The 12,704-nt window shown below is 33.5% G+C and overlaps 1 protein-coding gene across 1 annotated transcript; it reads left to right on the top strand.

The window, feature by feature from the left end:
- The first annotated feature begins 5,319 nt into the window (after positions 1-5,319).
- On the top strand, positions 5,320-8,433 carry LOC139853460 (receptor-like protein 6). Its single transcript, XM_071842854.1, has one exon. The coding sequence runs from the start codon at positions 5,320-5,322 to the stop codon at positions 8,284-8,286; it is 2,967 nt and encodes a 988-aa protein (XP_071698955.1). The 3' UTR covers positions 8,287-8,433.
- The last annotated feature ends 4,271 nt before the right edge of the window (positions 8,434-12,704 follow it).

Below are 12,704 nucleotides of genomic sequence, written 5' to 3'. Positions count from 1 at the left end.
TTTAAGAGTGTGCATCAAAATGGCCCGTTTAATAATGGGGAGTAAAAATATAGTCAAATTGTTTCAACGAACAAGGGTTCAATTGGATGTCTCTTAAAAAAAATCCGCGGGTACGGGTGATGGATCCAATGGATCCGCATCCTCGACCCGCGGGTGCTATCCCTAATTGTGACAAGTACAAATCAACTAAAAGTCTAAAAAATAAATGCTCTTATAGGGACCAAATGTTCACAATAATTGCCTAAGCTAGATATGAAACAAATAGTTCATAAAAAAAAAAAAAAAAGGTCGTTGTGCGTTTTCGGGATGATAGCCGAAATACACTTACAAAAGTAGGTCAGCCGTCAATTCTTTATGGCCATATCAACGTAGATCAATAAAATCATTTATGGTTTTGATAAAAGATTAATTAAAAATTAATTGTTTTTTGGTCTTGGATTCTCGGTAACAAAAGCAAAGGTTGTTTTTGGTTGCCACAACAAACAAGACAGAGGTTGTTGACTTTTGTTGTTAAACATGGCACAAGTGAACAATAACAATAGATTATTGTTTTTGAAAAGAATAATAATGCGTTAATTTTATTGTATAAAATAAAATTAAAGAAAATGGTTTTCATTGATGACTATGAACAAACGCAAACAAAGTGTTTGTGGTATTTGGTGATTAAAAAAAAAGTGCATCTAAAGCTTCTACTGAAAATAATATGCATCTAAAGCTTCTACTGAAAATTAATGTGCAAGGTACAACGTATAACTATATGGTCAAATTCATTTGAGCCTTCGGAGTCACAAGTATATGATGTATATATATATTACTCAATTAACAAAATAGTAAATCTAAATTAATTCATATGAATAGTAAAACGAAATTAATTAATTTACTATTCACATAAAAAAGCGCATATGATAAAAAGCGCATCGCATATGATAAGCGCATATGATAAAAAGCGAATATGATGAAAAGCACAACGCATATGATGAAAATCGCATATGATTAAAAGCGCATATGGTGAAAAACACAGCGCATATGATTAAAAGCGTATATGGTGAAAAGGATATATGATAAAAAAAAAACACATATGGTGATTTATAAAATAAAAAAAAAAAACACACATATGGTGATTAATGGAAAGCACATATGGTGATTAATGAAAAGTATATTGTGAAAAAGAATCACAAATGTTTCTTGAAAGAATTCAAGGTAAGATATATGAACCAATTCATCCATCATGTGAACCATTTTGATATTTCATGGTTCTAATAGACGCATCTAGCGGATGGTCTCATATTTGTATGTTATCAAGCCGTAATATGGCATTTGCAAAGTTTCTTGCACAAATTATTAAATTGAGAACACATTATTCTGATTACACCATTAAAAGGATGAGACTTGATAATGCTGGTGAGTTAACATCTCAAGCATTTAATGATCATTATATATCTACAGGGATTGTTGTTGAACATCCAGTTGCTCATGTGCATACACAAAATTGTTTTAGCTGAATCAATAGATAAACGCTTACAGCTAATAACTAGACAATTGATAATGAGTACAAATCTCTCAATATTTATATGTGGACATGTAAATTTACATGCTGCGACATTAATTCGCATTATACCATGTGGAAGTCGTAAATATTTTCACTTAATACTTGATTTTGGCCAAGAGCCAAATATTTTCTACCTTAAAACATTGGTTGTGCAGTGTATATTCCAATTGTATCACCACAACACAATAAAATGGTTCTTCAAAGAAAGATGATAATATATTTTGGATATAAAACATCTTCAATCATAAGATATATTGAACCCATGATGGGTGATGTTTTTACAGCACGTTTTGCTGATTGTCATTTTAATAAAACATTGTTCCCTAGATTAGGGGGAGAAATAAAAATAAAAAATAAAATGATGCTTCATGATGTGAACATCAATTAAGGTATATTGAACTCGCACAAAAGAATGTGAAACGAAAGTTCAAAAATAATGCATATGCAAGAACTTGCAAATTAATTACTTTATGCATTTACAGATATAAAAAAGTGACTAAATCATATATACCAGCGATAAATGCTCCAGCTCGAACTGAAATTCCAAAAGCTGGCAATAATGTCACTGTTGAGTCTTTGCCACGCATCAAACGTGGAAGATCAATTGGTTCCGAAGATAAAAATCCTCGAAAAAGAAAATCAGCTGATAATGAGGTAAGAGAAAGTGTTCAAGAAGAACCACAAATCAATATTCCTTCTGCAGAGGATATTGATAAATGTAAATACTAAAATTGCGATAAATTATGCAATATTATGGAACCGAAATGAAACTAAAATCTCTATGAGATATTTTCATATAATGTTACAATGACATCATGAATAAAGATGATGATCTGGAACTAAAATCTGTCATTGAATATACAAAATGGACATGATTGAGCTCAATGGAAAGGAGCAATAAGAGCTAAATTAGAATCGCTCGATAAAAGAAAAGTTTTCGGATCAATCGTTATCACTTTTAAAGATGTGAAACGTATGGGATACAAATGAATTTTTATCCGAAAAGAAATGTGCAAATGAAGTTACAAGGCAAAACTAGACTTGTAACTCAATATTTCCCACAAAGACCAGAAATGAATTAGGAGGAAAAATTATCCTCCTGTAATGGATACAATTACTTATTAGATACTTAATCAACCTGGTAGTTATTTAAATGCATCTCATGAATGTTGTTACTACTTATCTGTATGGATCACTTAATAGTGATGTATATGAATATACGTAAAGGGTTAAGGTATCATAAGCACCTAATGTAAAACCCAAGGGAATATATTCCATTAAATCACAAAGATTTCTAAGTGGGTTTATTCAAACGGGACGTATGTGGTATAACCGATTAAATGACTACTTGATAAAAAAAAAAGGGTATAAATATAAACTTATTTTGCACGTATGTTTTATAAAAACAATGTTCGGATATGAGATCGTAGTTATTTATGTCAATGTTCTTAACATCATATGAACAAATAAAGAGATCTATGAAATCATTCAACTTCTAAAGAATTATTTTGAAATGAAAGATCTTGAAAAAACTAAGTATTACCTTGGATTGCAAATTGAGCATATGCCTAATGGTTTACTTGTACATCAAACAACTTATACCGAAAAGATTTTAAAACATTTTTTTTAAAGACAAACTCATTGTTGTTAGATCACTCAATATTGACACTGATCTATTTCATCCCTGCGAAGATCATGAAAATTTTAACAGATCGGAAGTTCTATATTTTAGTGCAATTGAGGTTCTTATGTATCTTATAGATTATACAAGATCTGACATTTCTTTTGCAGTTAATTTGTTGACAAGGTTCAGCTCAGCCCCTACCAAAAGACATTGGAATGGGATCAAACAAATAGTTTGATACCTTCGGGGAACTACTGAATTATAATTATTTTATTCTAACAACTCGAAACAAGATTTGTTTGGTTATACAGATGCAGATTATTTATCCGATCTACATAAAGCTAAATCTCAAACTGGATATGTATTCCTAAATGGAGGCACCGCAATATCGTGACGTTCTCAAAACAAACACTTGTTGCAACATCATCAAATCATGCCGAAGTGATTGCATTACATGAAGCTACTCGGGAATGATTTTAGTTAAGATCAATGATACAAATCATTATTGATTCTTGTGGACTAGAACGCTATAAAAGCGTAACAACTATCTATGAAGATAATACAGCTTACATAAATGAAAGAAGAGTATCAAAAATGACAGAACAAAACATAAATGCTGACGAGGCGCTAAAGCTATAAACGGTCTTAACGGTCATAAGTTTGATGGAAAAGAATGGTATGTTGGTAAGGCTCAGAAAAGACTACAAGAGAATAGGAATTGAAACAAGGGTTTGAGCAAACCATGAAGGAGACTGTAGACAAATCACAGGGGCTAAACTTGTACATAAAAGATTTAGATGATACAGTTTCAGATGAAAACCTCAGATTCTTCTCATATACTCAAGATCTCGTAAAAGACAACCAGATTAAAATGAGATACGTTCAATCAACAACTCTGCTGATCTTTATACCAAAGCACTGCCAACTGCTATTTTCAGAACACACGTTCATAATATTGACATGAGGCATGTTCAGAAGATGTAACAACTCAGACGTTGCCTACTTGAGGGGGAGTCAACTCTATGCTGCACTCTTTTTCCCTTAGCTAAAGTTTTATCCCAATGGGTTTTCTTTAGCAAGGTTTTTAACGAGGCAGTACTAGTTATTCTCTAATAAAATTGTCATCCAAGGGGGAGTGTTATAAAATATCTAGATTGGATGTTAATTTTATTATTATTATATTTCTTGCATAGTAATATTTTATGCTATAAATAGACATGTATGGTAGCCATTTAAGGTGCACCATTTCTCTTGAAATATCAATATCAATATTTCTTCTCTCCTTCTTCTCTCTTTTTCTCTCTTTGTTCTTATAACCATTAAAGGTAGTTATAAGCCTACTGAATTATAACAATATATATATATATTAATAAGTAGGCATTTGTTACAATATTCATTTATTATGTGACTTTTTACTATTTATTACACCTCTTGTCCTCTTATGTTTGCATTAATGACATTATTTTCCCTAACTTTGGCCGTTATTTGATGAAAGTATATTTGCCACAAACACCATAACTATAACTATATATATACTACGTATTAGGGATGGTTATTTTCCCACATATTGTCAATTTATGTATCCTCTTAATAACACCAATAACCTAAGAATCTCTCCATCGAATTCTTGACATTAATATTGGAATTGACAATCCTTAATGATGTTTCATCATTCAAACTCAAGATTCAGTCAATAGATTCTGCAATACAATCAAGTATTCTTTAATGTTAATTATATTTTGATTCATGATGTGGTTGATCATGTGTGTTGAGATATATTAATTCAACACTTATATGTAGTTTTCAGCTGATTCTTTTGAAAAGTGGTGATAAGTACATTTCATAAATTAACTATTAATTTACCTAAAAAAAAAAAAAAAAAATTAACTATTAATTACAGTATGGTTTAACCAAAATGGCAATCAATATCTATATATAATCAACTGTATAATATGAATATCTGATACATTCACCATGGTCAGACCTTGAATTCTTCAAGTTTTAGCAGGTAGCACATAACATCTCAAATTCAATATCCTTCAGTTTCTATCATGCATATCATCATCATCAATCTTCTATATAAACAACATTTCACATTCACTAAAAATTCAAAGTAAATCGTCTTCAACATATATTTTCTTCATATATGGCTCCATACTTGTATCAGTTCAGCTTCATCCGAATGTTCTTTTTCTTTACATACATATTAGCCATCTTCACGCGTACCAAATCGTTACTGAGCCATGATGACGAATGCACCGCTTTATTCCAACTTAAGCAGAGTGTGCTTCATCAAGATTCCAACTTTTTTAACTCTTGGAGGAAGATCACAAACAATAAATCAGATAATGATTCTGATTGTTGTTTGTGGAATGGTGTGGTATGTAGCAAAAATAAGGGGCGTCATGTAATCGAGCTTGACTTGAGCAAAACTTCTCTCCAGGGACCTATCAGCTCAAATAGTACTATTTTCAATCTTGTTTATCTTCAAAAGCTTAACCTCTCGCTGAACGATTTTTCAAACTCTCGAATTCCAACTGAGATTGGTCATCTAAAGCAATTAAGGACGCTTGATCTTTCTAATTCAAGCTTCAACGGCCAAATCCCTGGTGAGATTTCATATTTAACCCAATTGTCTTGGTTAGATTTGTCTTTGAATCCTCTTCAAAGTCCAAGCCTTGACCGTTTGTTGCGAAACATGACCGCACTTGAAGTGCTCCGTCTCTCGGGGGTTGAAATCAATTCTTTCATACCTCGTTTCTTAGCCAATTTTTCTTCCTTGACGTCAATCCTACTCAACAATTGTCAGCTTCAAGATGAATTCCCATCATCAATATTTCACTTACCAAAGCTGAAAATTCTTGCAATAAGAAACAATTCAAACCTTAGTGGCACCTTTCCTGAATTCCAAAACAACACCTTACTCGAAATTTTGGATTTGGGTACTACAGGTTTCTCTGGGATTATTCCAGAACATTCTTTCAGTAAATTAACCAATTTGGCCGTCTTGGACCTTCGCTATTGCAATTTCGTGGGGCCTCTTCCGGTTACACTGTCTAACTTGACACAACTCACTTTCTTGAGTCTCCGTTACAATGAGTTCACAGGACGTTTTCCTTCATTGGTTAGTGTACTGAAACTCGTTAATTTGGATATTAGTAGTATCAATTTCGATCAAGGAAGCTTGCCCGATTGGATTGGAAAGCTTTATGAGCTTAGAACACTTTATCTGGAAGATGTTAACTTATCCTCTGAAATTCCACCTCCTTTTTCAAACCTAACAAAACTTAGCATCACCAGTTTAGAAGGTAATTCTATATATGGCCGTATCCCATCTTCCTTTATGAACCTCACACAACTAACAGTGATAAGCCTTGACAGAAATCAGTTGGAAGGACCAATTTCTAGTGCTTTTTCCAATTTTAAAAACCTCACATATCTTAGCCTTGTTAATAACAATTTTAGTGGTACAGTTTTCCTTGACACGTTTGCAGGACTCAACAAGCTTGAAACTCTTTATCTTGATTATAACAATATATCTTTTGTCGATTCAAATAACTACACCAGTGTCGTCCTACCGGCATTGAAAAATCTAGGACTGTCATTTTGCAATTTAAATGAATTTCCTACTTTTTTACGCTTCCAAAACAACATGGAGGTATTACTTTTAAAAGAAAACAAAATTGCAGGCCTTGTACCAGTATGGTTTTGGAACAACAGTCTTGAAACATTGCAGTTTATCGAACTTTCCTTAAATTCAATCACTGGTTTTGAACAGCATCCTGTATATCTTCCATGGGTTAATTTAGGTTTATTCGGTATAATGTATAATCAGCTACAAGGACAACTTCCAGTACCACCACCCACCATTGTTTATTACTATGTAAACAATAATAACTTAACAGGAGAAATACCATCGTCGATATGTGAAGCGAGATCTCTTAAATTGCTAGATTTGTCCTTTAATAACATGAATGGAACTCTTCCTTCATGTTTAGGCAGCTTAAGTAATTCATTATCCACGTTGAATCTCAAAGGAAATAACTTTCATGGCACAATGATGAATGAATTCACAGATGGGTGTCTGTTGAGTATGATCGATTTAAGCGCAAATCAGTTTACTGGGAAGTTATCAAGATCATTAGCAAATTGTACTGGGTTAGAGGTTCTTTCTCTTAGAGATAACTTGTTCGATGACGTTTTTCCATATTGGCTTGGACCTCTTGCTGAACTACAAGTTCTCATTTTAGGGTCCAACAAATTACATGGTGCAATTCAAGATTCGTCAACTCATGATTCACAGTTCTCAAATTTGCGTATCATTGACCTCTCAAATAATGATTTTAGTGGTCAGTTGCCTCAGAGCTACATCAAGAGTTGGCAAGCAATGAAATCGGTTTATGTTGGCAACTCAAGTTATATTGTTTTAAAATCGTTGACTAATGGTCTCTCGGGCACTTACCACTACTCAATGACATTAACTAACAAAGGTGTTAAGACAGAGTACTTGAAAATCTTGAATGTATTCGTAGCCATTGATCTTTCTAGTAACAATTTTGATGGACCAATTCCTGTAGCGCTTCAAGATCTTCGAGGGCTACAATCTCTTAATCTTTCGAACAACCATCTTTCAGGTCCTATCTTGCCATCTTTGGGGAATCTAGCCAATCTTGAATCGTTAGATCTCTCCCAAAACGGTCTAACGGGAGAGATTCCTCAAGAACTATTGCAGCTTGACTTCCTAGCCCTTTTGAATGTGTCATTTAACAATCTTGATGGGCCTATTCCTCAAGGTAAACAATTCTTTACATTTCAGAACAATTCATACATGAATAATCCCGGATTGTGTGGAGAACCGTTATCCAAGGGATGTGGAAGTTCAAACGCACCAACAACGAGCAACACTAGTGAGTATGCATCCGATCGGTCTTTCCTTCCAGATGATATACTTAATTGGATGGTCATATTCTCAGGTGTTGTAAGCGGTTTTGTGGTCGGCCTGGTTTTATGGAACTCTCGATATGCAAGGTACCGTGATTGGCTCATTGATAGATTCGGGATGAGGGAAGACAAATGGGTAAGGCCTATCAGGAACACCAAAAGATCAAACTGAGCCCTTAATCAGCTTTCTTAGAATATCAATAATTGCCATCTTTTTTAACTTTGTAGTTTTCAGTTTATTTTTTGTAACTTGTGATATGCAGATGTATGTGCTTTGATAAGTACTTTTAGCTGTAATATATTACCCACAAAGATAACTAGACACTTGCATTCTGCTTTTAATTTCTAGGATTTTTGTAAGAGGGCGCTTCTTAACACACATCAAATAATCGTACAATCACGTAACTGCCACCATAAAATAATTACCAATCGCCATGTACAGTTGTTTGAACCATGAAAAATAAAAAATTTCATATATACATATATGCCATGTCATCTTCCTACTTATCTGCAATGCAAGCAGCAAGCCACATATAATTTCTTAAATGACAAACTACCCCCAATTAAAAAGATCAGATGTCGCAGTCCAAATTAACTTCTCAAAAATGTGTAATTATCTAGCAAATAAAGAATGAGAAATAAAGCAGACATATAACACTCCCCTTCCTTTTAAAGTACAGACATTGCAGTTGTCTTTTACTTCTAAAGGCAGCTCTATATACAATGAATTGAATCGTAAACTATCATAAGTGTTCACCCTTCCAGGACACATGGTTATACAGTGTTCTCTAGAGTATACATAATTTGCTTTCTTCCTATGTACATATGAATATGAATTATGATCATAGAAGATGCTAAAAAACATATGATAAAATGAAAGGCAAGTTAGATAACCACATTTATAATTATAACATTAATTAAAACTTTACATATTTTAGCAGATTCAGCTTTACAAAGTAGTAAATCAATTTGCGTCTCATATACAGATATAGAGTATATAGTTAACGTCTTAACTGATCTTCAATCTTCATATCATAAGAGTTGCCTTCAGTTATTATTTCATAATTAACGAAATAACTATCCAATAATCAAATTTAGTTCAATCATTTAACCTAAATCACGACAATTAGGTTTTCATACATCTAATAATACACACACGCAAGTAGCTATATTAAGGTTATAACACATAACAGTATGAAGATCCAAATTCACAATATATAACCGTATATACATAAACAATAAGCTACTTACACATTAAAAGTGCCGGAAACCTTATCATTAGCGGTTCTAACAGCAGACTCGATGTCGAAATCAAGGCCAGAAGAATCTAGATCCTGAGATTGTGAAGATGCTGCGTATGCGTTCCAATAACGTAATCACAAAGTTAAATCTATTTTTCACACACAAATTTACTTGAACTCCTCCCTAAAATGACGATTACTATATCCGGCAGAGACGTGATCCCGTCGATTTTATTGATGTGCACACCTTTACCTTTTACCTTTCAGAGACGTAAAGGAATATGATATGACATTAGCTGTGCTACTACTTATTGGGGTGCCCGAAAATTAGGGGAATCAAACGGCAATCTGTCAATTCTTGAAAAAAAACCCTTTATGGTTAACATCCGAAGAAGCCCCTCATCTTTGCCCACATAACGTAAACTCGTTGAAATCGTTCTTCACAGTGCCGGAACTTGGAGCAAACTACAACAGGTGGGGCGAAACCAGCGACGGGGGTAAACACTAAAAAATTCTTATATTTTTAGTAAAAAAAAAAAATTAAGTGTAATTTTTTTTATTTTTTATTTTAGATCCGGACGGGCCGGGAAACCCCGAGTATAACTAAGTACCGCCATTGATTCTTCACCTTTGACCAAGATTTCATTGGACGAATTTAAATGGGCAAGAATTACCCCGACCACATTATTTGCAATAACAAACGAGGCAACAACATATTTGATCGCATTATTTACACTAACCGGTGACGCAACAACAGATTGCACCACCAGGCACTCTTCATTCAAAACAGGATCGTCAATAGATTGGGAGTTCGATGGTGCCAAAGCGTCAACATTAATGCTACTGAATTGCAAATTGGGTCCAAAATCTGTATAATGAGTGAAGGTTGACACCTCTCCTACCTTGACCCAGTTGTTCGTGATCAACAGAAACATATTTTCTTTATTAGGTGACAAAATTAAGCTCGTCGTCCCTGAACTTGTATCAAGCCTTCTCATGCTATCCTTAAACTTTTTTTTTTGCTGACATCGTCCCTGAACTTGTACTTTGTAACTCTGTTCGTCCCTCCGTCTATATTCCATCCAATTTCTCTGTTAAACTGAATCATGTGTGAATCATGTGAGGGTATTTCAGTCTTTATCATTTAAGTTTCACAAAATCATATTTAAAAGCTGCTGCTACAGTACGTGTGTTCATGAGTTTCATCACTCTCTAAATTGAACATCAATAATCGATGATTCTAACATCGAATTGATTACAGAACACTTTTCCTAATCTCAAACTTAAGCTTCGTCGATCATTATATCAGATTTACAACAAATCTAATGAGATTCAGATTGTGTTCATCGTTTATGTTCTTCATCAACCGACTTGAGCTCCGAATCAATCTGAGATGTTATAGCGAAAAGTAAAAATGCAGTTGTGTTCTAAATCTAATCTTGAAACTCTCTGCAAAAGCTTAAATCCAAACTTGGAGAATTGTGAATGAATTTGCTGGTCAAACATCAAAATACAAAGTCAACGATTCGTTCATCATCAAATTCGTGATTTAGATGTTGTTTTTGGTTGAATTGTTGATAGTCGAGTATTAAGGAGGTGATTTTGAACGTTTTACATGAAGGATTCAAGGCCTACTAATCTCAATTGAAAGCTATTCATAAATCTGGACAGATATTCAAGATCTGAAGAGGACAACGGTGGTAGAGGTTGAGGACGGTAGTGGAAGTGGCGGAGGTTGAAGACGGCGGTGGAAGTGGCGGAGGTTGAAAAAGACGACAATGAGTGGTTGTGGGTTTAAGAAACCAGATATGTGGTGCTTGTTACCGGAATGATGAGACAAACCCAGATCGTGTTTTCATCTTCTTAAAATAATGGTGGTGTTGATGGTAATACAAGAATCATGACAGATCTGATAGACGAGCTTTGTGATTTGGCTTTGTTAATTTTGATATAAGCAAAATTATATACTTAGATGAAAGATTGAATGGTGGTACTAAGTTTTTTTTTTTTTTTTTTTTTTTTTTTTACGGTGTTACTCAATAATACTAGCACCAATAAGTTGTTTTTTTTTTTATTTTTAGCAATAGTGGGTTTAGTTGATTTAGGATTTTGATCCAGGGGATGAATTAAGGTTTCTGAATTGGGTGACAAATTTTGGTAGATGAAAATGGGTTTTAAAAAAAAATATTAGAAAAGAAAAGATAAAACTAAATTAAATTATTTTAAAACAGTGGTAAAAGACTAAAAGACCCTCATGTGTCTCGCACATGGTATGGTTTAACGGAAAAATTGGACGGAATGTAGACGGAGGGACGACCGGAGTTACAAATTACAAGTTCAGGGACGACGCCAGCAAAAAAAAAAACTTTAAGGATGACATGAGAAGACCGGATACAAGTTCAGGAGCGACGCGTGTAATTTTGTCTTATTAGGCTTGGGTCCATTTTTTGTATATAGCAAATACGATTCATGTTTAGCTGAGAGGTTGAGTGCCTTATTTTGGCATTCTTCCATGTATTCTGTTCCCAATATTTCATTTTCATAATAAACGGTTTACATATATATAAAATAAAATAAAAATAATAAAAAAATAAAAAAACGCTCAAGTAAACACAGTTTCTCATGCCTTATATTTTCTGTTTATTTAGATAATATAAATATAGTATAACGTCAAATGTTTCCACTTATGTCAGTTAGATTTGTAAAACAAAAGGAGTTCGGTTATTGAATCTTAACAAGATGCAAATTCTTTTTCTTTTTCTTTTTTTTTTTTGAAAAGCAAACAAGAAAAACAAAGTTCTAATTTTAAACTCACTACAAGAAACACACTTTTCCAATCTGGTCGATTATATTTTTCCCTTTCCGGAGGACATGTCGTCCGGTAAAGAAGACCAGGAAAAAATGTACTTTTTCGAGTAAAAAATCTTTTCACTGAGAGAAAAATAGAAAAGAATGATTTTTCCTTAAAGGACGACATGTCGTCCTAAACAAAAGTCAGGGAAAAATGTCCTTTTCGAGCCAAAAAAAAAAAAAAAGCTTTTTACAAAAGAAAATAAATAAACTGAATAAAGCTTCTCGGACAACATGTCGTCCGAGAAAAATCTGGTCAAAAGTGTTATGAACTTGGATTGTAAGTAATCTTCGTGCCTGAAACGGAACCGACTCCGGATTGATATTTGAATCGTGTGTACACTTTCCTAATCGAATATTTTGACCCAATTAGCCACGGGTTACACGAAGTTTCGATTGGGATAAGACGAAGACTAGATTGTTGTCTTGGCTAAAAGAAAACAATCAAAACAATTGCAGAGAATTATCTTCTAATTGTTTAAGTTAAAAGTGTGTGTAA

The sequence above is a fragment of the Rutidosis leptorrhynchoides genome, chromosome 6 (genome assembly GCF_046630445.1).
Source record: "Rutidosis leptorrhynchoides isolate AG116_Rl617_1_P2 chromosome 6, CSIRO_AGI_Rlap_v1, whole genome shotgun sequence".
Lineage (NCBI taxonomy): Eukaryota > Viridiplantae > Streptophyta > Magnoliopsida > Asterales > Asteraceae > Rutidosis > Rutidosis leptorrhynchoides.
This window is presented reverse-complemented; position numbering and strand designations above follow the sequence as displayed.